This window comes from Aotus nancymaae, unplaced genomic scaffold (genome assembly GCF_030222135.1).
Source record: "Aotus nancymaae isolate 86718 unplaced genomic scaffold, 86718_ANA_hifiasm-v0.15.2.pri h1tg000006l, whole genome shotgun sequence".
Taxonomy (NCBI): domain Eukaryota; kingdom Metazoa; phylum Chordata; class Mammalia; order Primates; family Aotidae; genus Aotus; species Aotus nancymaae.
The window spans coordinates 884,905-903,926 of NW_026988417.1; the positions used below are offsets into that span (position 1 = coordinate 884,905).

A 19,022-nucleotide genomic window follows, 5' to 3' on the forward strand; every position below is an offset into this window, starting at 1 on the left:
ACGTGACCACAAATACACAAGTGCTGAAACCTCTAAGTGAACACTCAGTGTTCTTAGATGACAGATGATCACTTCACAGTCACAGCCTAGGTGTGGCCCACACCCCAGGAACCCCGTCCTGCTGTGGCTGGCTCCTTCCAGCTCCCCTGCCCTGGCCTAACCAGGAAACCAGGGAGGGTCGGGGTGGCACACAGGGCTGAGGACCTGCTGGGGCCCAGAGCATTCACACTACTAGTCACCCCAGCACCCCTATGTGGCCCCCATCGATGTCCAGACCCAACCCATCCTGCTGCTACCCTGTCTTATGCTGGGTCCTGCTGATTTCAGCTGCCTACAGCCCAAGCGTGGCAGCATCCCTGGGGCTCCGACTGCTGTGACCCATCTGTTTGGCCCCATGCTCTTGCCCAGCTGCTGTCACCCTCTGCTCAGCCCACTCCATGCCCCGGTGGCCACCACCCACGCAGCCCCAGAGCCCAGACCATCACCATCACCCATGGAACCTGCACAGGGTCTCCCTCATGCTGCCTGAGCTTGCACCCCCAGCCACACCAGCCTCCCTCCCCCACACCTCAAGACCCTCACACGCTGCTATTGCAGCCAGAATGCCTCCCAGACCGCTCCTTCCGCTCACCTCCCAGGGAGCCAACTCGACCCTCACCACCTAAATGTGCACCCTTCCCCTGGGACTCATTCTCTCCTGGGTTCTTGGAGCCACCCAACGATCTGGCGTAGGCTTGGATCAGCTGTGTGGCGAGTCACTGAGACTCTGGTGCCTGCACACAGCAGAGTGTGTACCCAACTCAATTCGACCACTCAGCAGAGGCAGCCCTGCCATCTAAGGCCCGGTGTGAGAGAACAGACAATGTGAACGTGAGAACGTGAAGGCCCGGCATGAGAGCAGAGACGGCATGAGCGTGAGAACGTGAGGGCCCGGCGTGAGAGCAGAGACGGCGTGAGCGTGAGAGCGTGAGCGCCCGGCGTGAGAGCAGAGACGGCGTGAGCGTGAGAACGTGAAGGCCCGGCGTGAGAGCAGAGACGGCGTGAGCGTGAGAACGTGAGGGCCCGGCGTGAGAGCAGAGACGGCGTGCGCGTGAGAGCGTGAGGGCCCGGCGTGAGAGCAGAGACGGCGTGCGCGTGAGAGCGTGAGGGCCCGGCGTGAGAGCAGAGATGGCGTGAGCGTGAGAATGTGAGGGCCCGGCGTGAGAGCAGAGACGGCGTGAGCGTGAGAGCGTGAGGGCCCGGCGTGAGAGCAGAGACGGCGTGAGCGTGAGAGCGTGAGGGCCCGGCGTGAGAGCAGAGACGGCGTGAGCGTGAGAGCGTGAGGGCCCGGCGTGAGAGCAGAGACGGCGTGAGCGTGAGAGCGTGAGGGCCCGGCGTGAGAGCAGAGACGGCGTGCGCGTGAGAGCGTGAGGGCCCGGCGTGAGAGCAGAGACGGCGTGCGCGTGAGAACGTGAGGGCCCGGCGTGAGAGCAGAGACAATACGAACGTGAGGATGCTCACTGCACCTCGGGCTGGCCACGCTGGAACTGACTCACAGATGGGATGCGCCCCGACGCCCCCAACACAGCCCGGCATGGTCCCTGCCTGCCGCCGAGTCTCGGGGCACCCAGCTCTGCCGGCCCTGACCCTCAACCCCAGGTAAGAGCCCCCCAACCCCACCACAGCTGCCTCAAGAGCTTTGTGCCCGACCCTCAGAGAAACGGGGGTACTCAGCAAGAGAGGAGCAGACCCAGGAGAGGCAGGGGCCAGGCCTGGGAATCAGCCTGCCCTCTAGCTGGCTCTGGCAACACAGACGAGACGAGTCCGTGTCAGTGGTAACCGGCCCCTGTTCAGTGCCTTATTCTCAGTGAGAATAAACAGGGTTTTTAAATATGCGGCCAAGTGGGGAACAGCTACACGGCTCTTCCCTCAGAGGGCACTGGAGGGGATGCTTCACGGGAGGGCCGGGCACACGTCTGCAGCCTGCCCCGAGGCCTCCACCAGCGAGGCCTGTACCTGCAGCTGCACAGGGTGCCCATGTCCCTCCTGCTTCTCAGAGATGCCCTGGCTCTCCCCAGCACAGCTGTGCCATCTACAGAGCCCTGCGGCTCAGCTCTCCAGCCGCACACCCGGCTCCAGGCGGGCAGCCCCAGGAGTGTGCCGGCTGGCACATGTGTCAGTATGTCTCCTGTATTTATGACTTGAGGGGCTGGGCCTGACCCCTCTCACTCCCATGGCACCCTACGCAGGGGTGGCAGTGAGCCGCAGGCTCCACCCCTCCCCACCACTCCTGACGCCCACCCCCCTCGGAACGCACTGGACACGAGCGGCTTCCATTCTCATACCCGTCCTGCTCAACCTTCCAAAGCCAGGATGTCTAGAACCAAGCTTGCCCTTGCAAAGGCTTTCTCATCTCCCAAATGATGAGCAAGGACATCATCAGCAAACCGTCCATCACTGGACCCACGGGAAGCCCGTCCGGCCTTCATCCAGGTTGCACCAAGTGCCAGGCAGAGGGGGGCAAGGCTCACACTGCAGCAGCTGCAGCTCCGGGAAGCCTGCGGGCCAACACACAGAGGGCCTCGGATGATGGAACGCCGCCGGAGCAGGGCGCTCTCGCCAGTGATCCCAGCGCTTCAGGAGGCCTCGGTGGGAGGATCGCTTAAGCCCAGGAGCTCAAGACCAGCCTGGGCAACATAGCGAAACACCACCTCTACAAAAATACAAGACTTGGCCAGGCACAGTGGCCAACACCTGTCATCTCAGTGCTACAGGAGGTCAAGATGGGCAGATCGCTGGAGCTCACGAGTGTGAGACCAGCCTGGCAACACGGCGAGACTCTGTCTCTAAGAAAATTTCACTCTTTAAAATTAGCCAGGCATGGTCATGCACGCCTGTGGTCCCAGCTAGTCCAGAGGCTAAGGCGGGAGGAACGCTGGAGTGCTGGATTTTGAAGCTACAGTGAGCTATGAACCACTGCACTCCAGCTTGGGCAACAGAACAAGACCCTGTCTCCAAAAAATATGCCTGATAGGCCGGGCACGGTGGCTCACGCCTGTAATCCCAGCACTTTGGGAGGCTGAGGCAGGTGATCACCTGAGGTCAGGAGTTCAAAACCAGCCTGACCAACACGGAGAATCCCTATCTCTACTAAAAATAAAAAATTAGCTGGGTATGGTGGCACATGCCTTTAATCCCAGCTACTCAGGAGGCTGAGGCAGGAGAATCGCTTGAACCTGGGAGGCTGAGGCTGTGCTGAGCCAAGATTGCACCACTGCACTCCAGCCTGGGTGACAAGAGCAAAACTTGTCAAAAGTATACACACACACACACGTGTAAATATATGCGCCCGATACAGTAAACTGTTTTAAAAGGAGAATTACATGAAGTAGAATCTCATTTCTACAAGCGCCCATACAACTGTGTTGCAGTTTTCACAGCGAGTGTCGCTGTCACTCAGGCTGCGGTGCAGTGGTGCGATCTTGGCTCACGGCAACCTCCACCTCCCAGGTTCAAGCGACCACCTTGGCCTCCCGAAGGTGCCGGAATTACAGGCATGAGCTGCTGCGCCTGGCCTAACTCTGTGTTGCCTGTGTTTTGTCAACGAGCACGTTCTTTTACGATGAAAGCTAACGACGACGCAAGACACCGTGAAGCGGGAGGCCCACGGCGCTGGTTTTACGCAGCACACAGGATGAATTCACATCCCAGTGGTGTCAGCACCTCCCAGCTTCGAGGGAGGCCCCAGAAGCACAGCCCAGGAGCTGGTGTCAGAGCCCAGAGACATCCAGAGAAAAATGTGCCACGAACAACAGAGACTAACGCACGCTGCAGCCGACGACACATAGGAGCCTTGGCGAGGTCCTGGTGTGTGCAGGAAGGGGAAGGGCTGGGAGCCTTGGTGAGGTCCTGGTGTGTGCGCGGGAAGGGGAAGGGCTGGGAGCCTTGGCGAGGTCCTGGTGTGTGCGCGGGAAGGGGAAGGGCTGGGAGCCTTGGTGAGGTCCTGGTGTGTGCGCGGGAAGGGGAAGGGCTGGGAGTCTTGGTGAGGTCCTGGTGTGTGCAGGAAGGGGAAGGGCTGGGAGCCTTGGCGAGGTCCTGGTGTGTGCAGGAAGGGGAAGGGCTAGGAGTCTTGGCGAGGTCCTGGTGTGTGCGCGGGAAGGGGAAGGGCTGGGAGCCTTGGAGAGGTCCTGGTGTGTGCGCGGGAAGGGGAAGGGCTGGGAGCCTTGGTGAGGTCCTGGTGTGTGCAGGAAGGGGAAGGGCTGGGAGCCTTGGCGAGGTCCTGGTGTGCGCAGGAAGGGGAAGGGCTGGGAGCCTTGGCGAGGTCCTGGTGTGTGCGCGGGAAGGGGAAGGGCTGGGAGCCTTGGCGAGGTCCTGGTGTGTGCGCGGGAAGGGGAAGGGCTGGGAGCCTTGGCGAGGTCCTGGTGTGCGCAGGAAGGGGAAGGGCTGGGAGCCTTGGCGAGGTCTCGGTGTGTGCGCGGGAAGGGGAAGGGCTGGGAGCCTTGGCGAGGTCCTGGTGTGTGCAGGAAGGGGAAGGGCTGGGAGCCTTGGCAAGATCCTGGTGTGTGCGCAGGAAGGGGAAGGGCTGGGAGCCTTGGCGAGGTCCTGGTGTGTGCAGGAAGGGGAAGGGCTGGGAGCCTTGGTGAGGCCTGGTGTGTGCAGGAAGGGGAAGGGCTGGGAGCCTTGGTGAGGCCCTGGTGTGTGCAGGAAGGGGAACGGCTGGGAGCCTTGGTGAGGCCCTGGTGTGTGCAGGAAGGGGAACGGCTGGGAGCCTTGGTGAGGCCCTGGAGTGTGAGCAGGAAGGGGAAGGGCTGGGAGACTTGGTGAGGCCTGGTGTGTGCAGGAAGGGGAAGGGCTGGGAGCCTTGGTGAGGCCCTGGTGTGTGCAGGAAGGGGAACGGCTGGGAGCCTTGGTGAGGCCCTGGAGTGTGAGCAGGAAGGGGAAGGGCTGGGAGACTTGGTGAGGCCTGGTGTGTGCAGGAAGGGGAAGGGCTGGGAGCCTTGGTGAGGCCCTGGTGTGTGCAGGAAGGGGAAGGGCTGGGAGCCTTGGTGAGGCCCTGGTGTGTGCAGGAAGGGGAACGGCTGGGAGCCTTGGTGAGGCCCTGGAGTGTGAGCAGGAAGGGGAAGGGCTGGGAGACTTGGTGAGGCCTGGTGTGTGCAGGAAGGGGAACGGCTGGGAGCCTTGGTGAGGCCCTGGTGTGTGCAGGAAGGGGAAGGGCTGGGAGCCTTGGTGAGGCCCTGGTGTGTGTGCAGGAAGGGGAAGGGCTGGGAGCCTTGGTGAGGTCCTGGTGTGTGCAGGAAGGGGAACGGCTGGGAGCCTTGGTGAGGCCTTGGTGTGTGTGCAGGAAGGGGAAGGGCTGGGAGCCTTGGTGTGTGTGCAGGAAGGGGAAGGGCTGGGAGCCTTGGTGAGGCCTGGTGTGTGCAGGAAGGGGAAGGGCTGGGAGCCTTGGTGAGGCCCTGGTGTGTACAGGAAGGGGAAGGGCTGGGAGCCTTGGTGAGGCCCTGGTGTGTACAGGAAGGGGAAGGGCTGGGAGCCTTGGTGAGGTTCTGGTGTGTGTGCAGGAAGGGGAAGGGCTGGGAGCCTTGGTGAGGCCTGGTGTGTGTGCAGGAAGGGGAAGGGCTGGGAGCCTTGGTGGGGCCCTGGTGTGTGTGCAGGAAGGGGAAGGGCTGGGAGCCTTGGTGGGGCCTTGGTGTGTGTGCAGGAAGGGGAAGGGCTGGGAGCCTTGGTGAGGCCTGGTGTGTGTGCAGGAAGGGGAAGGGCTGGGAGCCTTGGTGAGGCCCTGGTGTGTGTGCAGGAAGGGGAAGGGCTGGGAGCCTTGGTGAGGCCCTGGTGTGTGCAGGAAGGGGAAGGGCTGGGAGCCTTGGTGAGGCCCTGGTGTGTGCAGGAAGGGGAAGGGCTGGGAGACTTGGTGAGCCCTGGTGTGTGCAGGAAGGGGAAGGGCTGGGAGCCTTGGTGAGGCCCTGGTGTGTGCAGGAAGGGGAAGGGCTGGGAGCCTTGGTGAGGCCCTGGTGTGTGCAGGAAGGGGAAGGGCTGGGAGCCTTGGTGAGGCCCTGGTGTGTGCAGGAAGGGGAAGGGCTGGGAGCCTTGGTGTGTGTGCAGGAAGGGGAAGGGCTGGGAGCCTTGGTGAGGCCTGGTGTGTGTGCAGGAAGGGGAAGGGCTGGGAGCCTTGGTGAGGCCCTGGTGTGTGTGCAGGAAGGGGAAGGGCTGGGAGCCTTGGTGAGGCCCTGGTGTGTGCAGGAAGGGGAAGGGCTGGGAGCCTTGGTGAGGCCTGGTGTGTGTGCAGGAAGGGGAAGGGCTGGGAGCCTTGGTGAGGCCCTGGTGTGTGTGCAGGAAGGGGAAGGGCTGGGAGCCTTGGTGAGGCCCTGGTGTGTGCAGGAAGGGGAAGGGCTGGGAGCCTTGGTGAGGCCCTGGTGTGTGCAGGAAGGGGAAGGGCTGGGAGACTTGGTGAGCCCTGGTGTGTGCAGGAAGGGGAAGGGCTGGGAGCCTTGGTGAGGCCCTGGTGTGTGCAGGAAGGGGAAGGGCTGGGAGCCTTGGTGAGGCCCTGGTGTGTGCAGGAAGGGGAAGGGCTGGGAGCCTTGGTGAGGCCCTGGTGTGTGCAGGAAGGGGTAGGGCTGGGAGCCTTGGTGATCCCTGGTGTGTGTGCAGGAAGGGGTAGGGCTGGGAGCCTTGGTGAGGCCCTGGTGTGTGCAGGAAGGGGTAGGGCTGGGAGCCTTGGTGATCCCTGGTGTGTGTGCAGGAAGGGGTAGGGCTGGGAGCCTTGGTGAGCCCTGGTGTGTGTGCCAGAAGGGGAAGGGCTGGGAGCCTTGGTGACGCCCTGGTGTGTGTGCAGGAAGGGGTAGGGCTGGGAGCCTTGGTGATCCCTGGTGTGTGTGCCAGAAGGGGAAGGGCTGGGAGCCTTGGTGACGCCCTGGTGTGTGTGCAGGAAGGGGAAGGGCTGGGAGCCTTGGTGAGGCCCTGGAGTGTGAGCAGGAAGGGGAAGGGCTGGGAGCCTTGGTGAGGCCCTGGTGTGTGCAGGAAGGGGAAGGGCTGGGAGCCTTGGTGAGGCCCTGGTGTGTGCAGGAAGGGGAAGGGCTGGGAGCCTTGGTGAGGCCCTGGAGTGTGAGCAGGAAGGGCTGGGAGTGACAAGTCAGGGACAGGGACACAGCGCAGCGCGGACTGTATGGCACAGCCTCCCTAAATTGCAAGGGTTTCTCAGGGGTAGCAACGCTGATGGCCATCGTGGAATTCCTCTCAGGCTGTATAGGATTATGAGACTTTCTGGTCTTGATGTCTGCACCTTATTTTTAAATGGTTAGAATGGAGAGAGAGGAAGCAGCTGTGGGACCTGCTGGAGTCTGGGAACTCCATGTGCAGGAAGTGGCCGCCCCTCGTGCTGACTTCAAGTCTTCTGCAGGTTTGGCGTCTTAGAGCACGGTGCTGAGAACACAAGCGGCACATCCCCGGTGTCAGTCAGAGGAACTGGGGCCACCTGGCAGCATCTCCTCAGCCTCCGGTGGCTCTGACCCCCAAGAGACGTCTTGGCCACGTCAAGCATGCATCCACCACCCACGCCAGGACAACCCCGGCAACAGTAGCTGGAGGACCACAGAGGGGCCTGGGCCAGCTGCCAGGCGTGGTGTCAAAGGGCCAGGTAGGGCCCCAGGCGGAGGAGCGAGGGCAGAGCCAGGGGCCCGCAGGTGGTCAGGTCTCAGCCAGCTCAGCCCAGGGCACAGCTGCAGAGAGGACACCCTGCCTGAGAGGGCACTGACGGGTGCAGCCACTGCACGGAAACAGCTCACACGGCATGACCCACCCTCCCTCACTCAGCGCAGGGTCCCCCAGCTCAGCACAACCCACCCTCCCTCACTCAGCGCAGGGTCCCCCAGCTCAGCACAGGGACACCTCCGCTCAGCAGCGCAGGGTCCCCCGCTAAGTGCAGTCCCCTCCTCCATTAAGCTCAGGGCCCCTCCAACTAAATGCAGGCCCCCCAACAAAGCACAGAGTCCCCCCTCCCCGCTAAGCACAGGGCCCCCTCCTCAAAGCTCAGGGTTCCCCTCAGAGCGGGTGTCTACCTTCAGTTCTTCCCCTTCTGAACACACGCCCCTCCTGCTGCCCCACCCCACCTGTGCCCTCGGGCCTGCGGGAACGGAGCTGGCTTGTGCCCGACAGCTCTCACGTGGCTCTGGCGCCCTCCCCACAGGCTTCCTTCTGCGGACTCCCTACCTCAGTCTCCCGTGCTGCTCCCGCCTCCCGGGCTCTCGTCTCCCCACTCTCTCTGCCTAGGTGACAGACGCAGGGGAACCACGGTGTCACTGCCCCCTCGCCGGCCAGGCAGCAGCTCTGAGGCCTCACCGAGTGTCCGACTTCCCCTCACGGGAGCACAGGAGCTCCGGAGGGCACCACACGGGTAGAGCCGTTTCCCTTTGCAGACAGCCTGAGGCTCAGCAAGGCCGGCCCAGCCCCGGGCCAGTCAGTGTGGGCTCCAGGGACACCAAGGCAGCCTCCCCTGAAGTCACTCACACAGACCACCGCTCCCACGACTCTGCAAAAGGCACCCTCCAATCTGCTGGCCCCTCCTCCTGTCCTGCCGTCTTCCCGGGCTCAATGCTGATGAGGTCGGGCAGTCGCAGAGGGCCTGGAGTTGCTCACCTCTGCGGCCTCTCCTCTCCTCTCCTCACTGCGACACCAGGGCCCCGAGAAGGACAGAGAGCAGCACCCTCCACCCCTGCTCAACACCCGCTCACAGAAGACCCCCACGCTCAGCCCCGTGCAGCCACTGGAGACAGGAGGATGGGAGCCCGGCTCTCTGGTGCCCGCAGCTCTGCGAGAGGACAACGCAGGAGACCCACCGGGCAGTGGCAGCTCACGGGGCATCAGCGTGGGCCTCTCGCAGCTCCTGACAGATAGCTGCCCACGCTTCCCACTAAGACCAGCGTGACCCGAGAGAAGACGCTGAGAACGTTTCCCAGCGATGTAGCCACGTTAGAAGCACCAGGCCGGCCTCACAGGACGTTACCTTTACAGAGCTCCATGAGCAGGAGGAACTCGGCCTGCCCCGTGTCCGACTCCTCTTTCCCTATGGACGCTGCGGAACAGAACTGGACGACATTCGGGTGCCCGGAAAGCCTTTTCTGCAGTTGTCTGGTTAAAGGAGAATGTGCACAGCCACGTCCACAGTTCTGTGCACTTAAAAACACATGTGCCCAACATTAAAACGCTGAAGTCCTAGTACTTGAACCGACTCCCCTTGCAATTTGAGACGTCAGAGCAGAAGATGAGGACGAGCGACCGAGAGGGGGAGGCGGACGGACACGGGAGGAGCCGCAGGAGAAGGCGGGGCCGAGGGCAGGCAGGCGGGCCACACACCCGACCACAGCGACACCAATGGCCGTCCCGCGCCCGGCGGGAGGAGGCGGGGCCCTCGGCAGGGCCCTCGGGCGCTGTGCACAGGGAGGATGTGGGGCGGCCGCGTCCACCTGAACCCATGCTCAGGCAGCCAGCGGGCTCACCAAGTGGACAGAGCTAGGAGCGGAAAGAGAAGCAGGGTCTGAGGGTAGCCAGGACCGAAGACCCCGGCTCAGGAGGGGTGTGTGGCAGGGGACAGCTTCTCCATCAATCACGCTTGGACAGCCTGAGAAAGGATGAGAGGGGCTGCTGAGAAGCCACATGGAGGCCTACGGGAGCCAGGCCAGCCGCACAGCTTCCGGCCAGGTCTCCGGAGGAGCCGAGGGGGAGGAGCGGAGGGGGCCTGGACAGGCCAGGCCAGGCCAGGGCCCCTGCAGTAACCAGCCTGTGCAATGGGCAGGGAGATCTCCTGGGTACGAACAACTCCATCCCCAACACTTCCGAACCTTTCACCACCACCCTGCGAGTAAAACACGGAAAAAACTGCTTCTTACTAGAAGTCGCCCACAGGTTAGTTCAGCAGAAGCAAAAAGCCAATTTTAGCACATGAAAGACAGTGTCCCAGAGTAGCGTCCCGGCAGCTGGCGGCCGTGGCCTGATGCAGGCCCTCGGCCCTGGGAAAAGGATACCATGAAACACACTTCTTGAATGATGGCTCTGTTCTTCTCCTCTTCGTTGGATAACAACCTCTGTATCAGGAAATAGCACACACAAAAATTAAACAGTCTTTCCTTCCCACTTTACCTGATGCGTCATCTCAGACGTCAACACGCAAGGCAACAATGCGGTGTGTCTGACACAGCCCCAGTCCCGCGGTTCCCACCTTTGACCCGTGTAAAAATGTGCTGCGGGTTCAAGACCCTCGAAAGATCTTTGTGGTCCCAGGACACAAGAAAAGGCAAAAACAGGAGGCTTCCCTCCAAAAGGCCAGAGTAAAATGAGACAGACAAAAAGGAAGAGCTGAGATGCTCTGCAGACACGGGGCGGCGTGCGTGAGGACCCCCAGCACAGGCCCCTCACGGCCACTCTCGAAGGTGCGGCCGCCCCGGGGCCCAGTGTGGTGACAGCAAATGGGGCCTTCTTAGGTCTCGGGACAAAACACACGGTGCAGACCCTCCCACAGTGACCCCTGTTTACAGATAGGCCATCAACACACATTTTTAAAGCAGCGTTTAAACTCCGTGTATTCACAGAGCCCTTATTTTGGCACATGAAGGCCAAGAGGGCATGGCCCCACCATGAGGTCACCCTCGCCCTCTCTCCAAGGCGGCACAGGCCCCACCTCGGGGCAGGCAGGGCCACAGACGTGTGAAGCCCAAAGCTGGAGACCAAGGTTCCAGTGTGCCCCAGGCTGCTGAGCCTCAGCGGGAGAGAAGGGACACGAATTCGCAGGTGGCAAAAGGACGCACCCCGAAAACACTGTCACCGGGGGTTCCTTCCAATGTACCAGAAATCCAGAGGGAACGTCAGACCGTTCATTACCTTTAGTGCATACTCTCTGCCACTTCCCACGTCTTGAGCTTCATATACAAATGCAAACCCTCCTGAAAATTAAAAATACTTGTCAGTTCAATGCTATAATTTTATTTAACACGTTAGGCTTAAAAACACCTTCACTAAGTAAAATACAAATTGACTTGTGGCTATGGCTGGCAGTTTTCTACAAAACGTAACGGCCCCAGCATACACTGCGTCAGACACACAGCCCCAGTGCATATGGCACTCCAACACGCATGGACCCAGCACACACGGCCCCACCCCACACGGCCCCAGAGTACACATCCCCCCACAGCCCCAGCACACATGGCCCCCTCAATACACGGCCCCAGAGTACACGGCCCCACACACACGGCCCCAGTGGACATGGCCCCCCCGGTCCACGGCCTCAAACACACAGCCACAGAACACATGCCCATCCCCCACATGGCCCGAGTACTCAGCCCCCCCCCGCACACATGGCCCCAGAGTATACAGCACCCCCACATACACAGCTCCAGTGCACACAGCTCCCCCCACACACAGCCCCCCACACAGGCACACACTGTGTGCCCCAGCACACACACACACCCTACCCCACCCCAGACACACAGCCCCAGCGCTCACAGCCCCAGCACACACACACCCCCAGTCTCAGACAAACAGCCCTAGCATATACAGCCCCAGACACAAGGCACCAGACATGCAGCCCCGGCGCACACAGCCCCCACCCAGCCCCAGACACACAGCCCCAGCACACACACACCCCCAGCCTCAGACAAACAGCCCTAGCATATACAGCCCCAGATACAAAGCACCAGACATGCAGCCCCGGTGCACACACCCCCAACCCGGCCCCGGCACACACACCCCCCACCCGGCCCCGGCACACACACCCCCACCCGGCCCTGGCGCACACACCCCCACCAGGCCCCGACGCACACACACCCCCACCCGGCCCCAGACACACAGCCCCAGCACACACACACCCCCAGCCTCAGACAAACAGCCCTAGCATATACAGCCCCAGATACAAAGCACCAGACATGCAGCCCCGGTGCACACACCCCCAACCCGGCCCCGGCACACACACCCCCCACCCGGCCCCGGCACACACACCCCCACCCAGCCCTGGCGCACACACCCCCACCAGGCCCCGACGCACACACACCGCCACCCGGCCCCAGACACACAGCCCCAGCACACACACATCCCCAGCCTCAGACAAACAGCCCTAGCATATACAGCCCCAGATACAAAGCACCAGACATGCAGCCCCGGCGCACACACCCCCAACCCGGCCCCGGCACACACACCCCCCACCCGGCCCCGGTGCACACACATCCCCACGCGGCCCCGGCGCACACACACCCCCCACCTGGCCGCGGCGCACACACCCCCGACCCGGCCCCGGCGCACACACACCCCCACCCGGCCCCGGCGCACACACCCCCCACCCGGCCCCGGCGCACACACCCCCGACCCGGCCCCGGCACACACACACCCCCACGCGGCCCCGGCGCACACACACCCCCCCACCTGGCCGCGGCGCACACACCCCCGACCTGGCCCCGGCGCACACACACTCCCACCCGGCCCCGGCGCACACACCCCCACCCGGCCCCAGCGCACACACACCCCCCACCCGGCCCCAGCACACACACCCCCCACCCGGCCCCGGCGCACACACACCCCCACCCGGCCCCAGACACACAGCCCCAGCACACACACATCCCCAGCCTCAGACAAACAGCCCTAGCATATACAGCCCCAGATACAAGGCACCAGACATGCAGCCCCGGTGCACACACCCCCCACCCGGCCCCGGCGCACACACCCCCACCAGGCCCCGACGCACACACACCCCCACCCGGCCCCAGACACACAGCCCCAGCACACACACATCCCCAGCCTCAGACAAACAGCCCTAGCATATACAGCCCCAGATACAAAGCACCAGACATGCAGCCCCGGCGCACACACACCCCCCACCCGGCCCCGGCGCACACACCACTGCCTTTCACTTGCTCTACTCCAGACACAGGAAGGAGTAACTTAAAAACACAGGTCAACAGAGGAGAAAAAACCACAAGCAGTCCTCCCAAGATAAATGAAACTGACAAATTCTAGACAGAGGGATCGGAAGAGAGAGCAAGGACGGGTCACCAATACCCAGAAGAAGAGAGGGCCTCGCTTCCCTGACACCCCAAAGAGGAAAAGACAGAAAGGACACACCGACCTCACTCATGGATGTGGACCAAAGGACCCTTAATGAAACAGCAAACCAAGCCCAGCGAGACATAGAGAGTGGAGCCGGTTTAACATTTGAGAATCAATTGAATTCTATTGTTCGGGGTCTAATTTGCTCAGCTTTCTTTTAGCTTTCTGCAGTGGAAACAGCACATCAGGAAATTTAAAACTCGCAGTAAACTAGGAATAGAAAGAAACCTCCTCAGCCTGATAGAAGACGTCTGCGAGACACCAACGGGAAGACTGCCGTTAACGGTGCTAAGTTCAGTCCTCCCCTCTGAGAGCAGGAAGCCGTCGGGGATCCTTGTCACCACTGACGGTCAACAGTGAAAGGAAGTTCCAGCCAGCGCAGCCAGTCAAGAAAAAGAAACTTAAAACACATCCAGATGGAAAGGGAAGTAAAAAGACTTTTATTTGGAGGTGACATGATTATCTATGTGGAAAGTCCGGTGAAATCTACAAAAGAAAAGCTACCGTAACTAACAAACGTGTTCAGGACGGTCACCGGATGTAAGAGCAACGTACAAAAACCAACTGTTTCTACGTGACCTCGGTTAGGCAGAGATGTTTCAGATAGAAGCACAAAAGCATGACCCATAAAAGAAAAATAATGAGAAACAGACTTCAAGAATTTCTGCTTTTTGAAATACACTGGTCAGAGGATGAAACGATAAATCACCACTAGGTTTTGCAAATCATACACCTAATAAAGCACTTCTACTGAGAAAATATTTAAAAAATCCAAACAACAATTTTTTTTCGTCTGAGGCAGGATCTTACTCGTATGTCACCCGAGACGGAGCGCAGTGACGCCATCACAACCCACCACCTTGACACCTGGGCTCAAGCAGTCCTCCCACCTCCGCCTCCCAAGTAGCTGGGACTACAGGCATGCACCACCACACCCGGCTACTTGTTTTATTTTTTCTAGAGACAAGGTTTCGCCAAGTTGCCCAGGCTGGTCTCGAACTCCAGAACTGAAGTCTCTGAAAGTACTGGGACTACAGGTGTGAGCCACCACACCCAGAGAACATTTTTAATGTGCAAAAGATGTGAACAGACACATCACCAAAGATATGCTTGTGACACGTACACAACGTGTTCCACCATCGCCCATTAGCCAAATGCAAACTCAAAGTGCTAAGAAAGGACTGCACACCTAACACAGTATCTAACATTGAAAAACTGCCGAGACCAAGTGTCAGTGAAGACATGGGGCAACTGGAAAGCTCAGGCACAGCTTTTGGAAATGCAGGATGGTACACCCACTCTGGAAAACATTTTGGCAATTTCTTAAAAAGTTCAACATATACAAACAACACAGCCCTGACATTACGCTGCTGTGTATTTACCCAAGAAAAATCAAGGCACACATGTGTACAAAGACTCGTACACAAATGCTCACAGCAGCTCTGTGTGCAGTAGCCTAAAAACGGGAACAACCCCGATGTCTATCAACAGGTGAGCGGATGAGCAAATTATCCACACCTGTAACACTACGCTGCAGTAAGAAGGGTGAGACTAGTGTTACACGCAACAACGTGAGTAACACACTAAAAAGCATCATGGTGAGCAAAAAGAGCCAGGCCAAAAAAGAGTACATATGCACAGTTTTGTGTCCAGAAGACGTTAGAAAATGCAAACGAATCTATAGCAACAGAACGCCAATGAGCAGTTTCCTGGGATGGGAACAGGAAAGCAGGGGAAGGGTCGTTGCGGGGAGGAGGGGGACCGTGGTGCCGACGCGCGCCGACGGCCTTGGGTGAGGTGGACACGCCGTGTGCCGTACACACACACATACACGACACACGCCGAAACATTTAAAACATGCAGAACTGTTAAAAATTTTAAATAATAAATCTGTGAGGAAAAACACAGATGAAAGGAAGTAAACGGAAATCCATGAAACAGAAACAGACGGCTCCACGGCTAAATTACATCAAACGCCTAAAGACGAGATCTCAACAAGCTTATAAAAAGTCTTTCATTAGATAGAGAAGAGTTCCCTGCCCAATTCTCGAGGTCAGCATAACACTAACCAAAGAAGGATACAAAGACCAAATCAAAGAAAGAGCTCACTCATTAGCATAAACACAAAAAATCCTCAAGAAAATACTAGCAAATCGATTCTGGCAAAACATAATAAAGATAATACATCATAACCAGCTGGGCTTCATCCCAGGAATGCAAGGTTGGTGTAACATTAAAAAATCAATCCCCGTAGTAAACCACGTTAGCAGAACAGGGAACACCGGACCACCAACAGAATCACAGAAATGACAGCTACAAAACCCCCGCGTCTAACATGAGACTTGACAGTGTGTGCTTGCTAGGATCAGGGACGAGGCGCGAGGTCTGCTCTCTGCACGGTTTTACAGCATTTCACCGGAGATCCTAGTGAATGCAAGAAAGCTGGGAAAATTAATAAAACGCATAAAGATCAAAAAGGAAAAACTAGCAAAAGATACACAACTTCAGTTAGCCAGGAAGAATAAGCTCAAGAGACCTGCTGTACAGCGCGGTGACTGCACAGTTAACAATGATTACGTTCTTGAAAAATGCAGTGGATGCTAAGTGTTTTCAGCAAAACACCATGACGCAGTACACGTGTTAATTAGCTACATGTGGTCATCCCATGACGTACGCACACTTCAAACCGTCATGCCATGCCGTACACGACAAACAGCTTTGTCTGTCAACGTAAAATATTAAACATGAAAGACAGGAAGAACTAACCCTCCTGTTCTCCGACGCCCTCCTGTGGAGGCAGAAGGCTCTAACGGCCTCACCGCCGCACAACCTTGGCAGGGCCACAGGTCTTCCGGGTCTCTCCCCAACCTCCTCCTCTCCAGCCGCACCCCGTGCTTGGTTCCAAGCCACCACATTGACACAACCACGTTTCTTCGAACACAGCACACCCCTTACTGCCCAGGGCCTTCCCACCAGGCCCGGAAGGGGCACCCTGGCCCTGGGCACCACCCGGCTTGCTCCCTGGCATCCCCCAGGAGCTGCGCATCCCTTCTGAGACGACTCCCTCAATGCGCCTGCCCATCCCAGCCACTCCTTCCTCCTAACACTTTCCGATATCCGACATTACATCACACGCGCCCTTGGATACCTGTTGGCTCTATGTCTCAGCTGGACTGTAAACACCATCAGGCAGAATTTCCTCCACATTGTTCACATCCACACCCAACACCTAAGCGCTGCCTGACCAAAGGTGTGTACTAAGGGCTGGGCACGATGGCTCATGCCTGTAATCCCAATGCTCAGGGAGGCTGAGGCAGGAGGATCACTTGAGCCCAGGAGTTTGTGACCAGCCTGGGCAACACAGCAAGAACCTGCCTTACAAAAACGATGAAAAAATTAGCTGGGTGCAGTGATGCATGCTTGGAGTCCTAGCTACCTGGGAGGTGGAGACGGGAGGATGACTTGGGCCCAGGAGTTTGAGGCTGCACTGAGCTGTGATCATGCAACTGCACTCCAACCTAGATGACAGAGCAAGATCTCGTCTTAAAAAACAAAAGCCAAACCAACAACAGGCTGAGCGCGATGGCTCACGCCTGTAATCCACCCACCTTGGGAGGCCGGGGTGGGCGGGTCACCTGAGGTCACGAGTTCGAGACCAGCCTGGTCAACATGGGGAAAATCCACCACTAAAAATACAAAAATTAGCCAGGCATGGTGGCGGGCACCTGTAATCCCAGCTACTTGGGAGGCTGAGGCAGGAGAATCGCTTAACCTTGGGAGGCAGAGGTTGCTGTGAGCCAAGATCAAGCCGTTGCACTCCAGCCTGGGCGACAAGAGCGAAACTCCATCTCAAAAAAAAAAAAAGCCATTTGCAAGGCACGGTGGCTCACACCTATAATCCTAGCACTTTGGGAGGCTGAGGTGGGCAGATCATGAGGTCAGGAGCAGAGCCCCCCGCCACCCCCCAACTCACTCTGACAGCCTCTGCTACCTTTATACACTCAGAGAGATGCCTCCTCCAGGGCACAATGTGCAGACCAGCGGGGGCCAGAACATGTGCCCTAAGGACACTGAGGAGCCTCGTGGGGCCCCCCTTGGGCTCCCGGCCCCACTCCACCACACAGCCTTTGGTAAGCAACTAACCTCCCTGAACCCCACTTTTCTCTTCTGTAAGACGGGAGTAACTACAGTATCCACTTTCTAGGGCTACTGCGAAGGTTACACAGTCCACGAACGCACTAGGGACCGAGCTCGGCAAATAGTAAGAGCCCCCAGGTGTTCCTGTGGTGCTTCTGATCACTGTTTCACACTGAGAGCTGGTCAAAGTGCACAAAGGCTGAAGGTCAAGCCGCCAACTTGGAAGTGAAGGGGGTTCACATGAGGAGAGCTGAGAGAGGGCACCTGGGCCTCACAGGCCTGATGACCCAGAAGCAACTACTCAAGCCCCAGAGACCCTGGTCACCTGTGCTCTGCTCCGCCCGCACCCCTCACGAAGCCCCAGAGACCCTGGTCACCTGTGCTCTGCTCCGCCCGCACCCCTCACGAAGCCCCAGAGACCCCGGTCACCTGTGCTCTGCTCCGCCCGCACCCCTCACGAAGCCCCAGAGACCCTGGTCACCTGTGCTCTGCTCTGCCCCCACCCCTCACTAAGCCCCAGAGACCCCGGTCACCTGTGCTCTGCTCTGCCCGCATCCCTAAGACCCAGAGACCCCGGTCACCTGTGCTCTGCTCCGCCCGCACCCCTCACTAAGCCTCAGAGACCCCGGTCACCTGTGCTCTGCTCTGCCCGCATCCCTAAGACCCAGAGACCCTGGTCACCTGTGCTCTGCTCCGCCCGCACCCCTCACTAAGCCTCAGAGACCCCGGTCACCTGTGCTCTGCTCTGCCCGCATCCCTAAGACCCAGAGACCCCGGCCATCTGTGCTCCGCTCCGCCCGCACCCCTCACTAAGCCTCAGAGACCCCGGTCACCTGTGCTCTGCTCTGCCCGCATCCCTCCCGGAGTGAGCGCAGCCCATGCACTTGAGGCTCTGGGTCCAGGGAGAGGTACAAAGAAGCAAGGATGACAGAACTCTGGTGGCCAAGAGAACAGCATGGAGCCTCAGGGGTGGGTGCCCTTGGTCATGTGTTCTACGTGGCAGGAGGGTGCTACAAGGCTGGTCTGCCACAGCCACTTAAGGGTTTACTTTTTTTTTTTTTTTTGCAGACGGAGTCTCACTCTGTCACCCAGGCTGGAGTGCAATGTCATGATCTCAGCTCACTGTAGCCTCCCCGTCCCGAGTTCAACCGATTCTCCGGCCTCAGCCTCCCAAGTAGCTGGGATTACAGGCACCTGGCATCATGCCCAGCTAATTTTTGTATTTTTAGCAGTGTCGGGGTTTTGCCATGTTGGCCAGGCTGGTTTCAAACTCGCGACCTCAGGCGATCTGCCCGCCTCAGCCTCCCAAAGTGCTGGGATTACAGGCATGAGCCACCACACCCAGCTGAGTCTACTTTTAAGATGAGTGTAAGGCGGGCACATTAGCTCACACCTGTCGTCCCAGCACTCTGGGAGGCCAAGGCAGGGGGATCACGTGGACCCAGGAGCTCAAGGCTGCGGTGAGTCGTGATCGCTCCACTGCACTCAGCCTGGGCGACAGAGCCAGATTGTTTCCAATAAAAGAAAAAGGTCTACAGTGTACCCTGCAGAGGGCATGCAGGGCCAACACGGGGCTCCCCAGCCACTGAGCCCACCTGGGAGGGCTTCTCAAACTTGCGGCCAAGAGGCTTGTCTATACCACACAATTCCGCAACTGTCTGTCAGTACCAAATATTCCCCATGCCCTCCCCCAGTCCAGAACATTCTACCTACGTGAAAGGAGGAAGCCTCCAAAAGCCACGTCTAGGAGGAAGAGGAGAGCCAGGACACAAAGGAATGGACCTGGGAGCGTGAGGAGGCCGAGGGGGCCCGAGAAGGTGAAGAAGGGC

The 19,022-nt window shown here is 59.2% G+C and overlaps 1 protein-coding gene across 2 annotated transcripts in view; it reads right to left on the reverse strand.

The window, feature by feature from the left end:
* GAK (cyclin G associated kinase) overlaps positions 1–19,022 on the reverse strand; it is an 86,554-nt gene that overhangs the window by 64,223 nt on the left and 3,309 nt on the right. For both annotated transcript variants that reach the window (XM_012473783.3, XM_012473784.3), the window contains exons 2-4: positions 10,843–10,904; positions 9,990–10,049; positions 8,972–9,086 (exon numbers count right to left, since the gene is read on the reverse strand). In XM_012473783.3, coding sequence (XP_012329206.2) covers positions 8,972–9,086; positions 9,990–10,049; positions 10,843–10,904 — 237 coding nt within the window. The remainder of the gene's footprint in view (positions 1–8,971; positions 9,087–9,989; positions 10,050–10,842; positions 10,905–19,022) is intronic.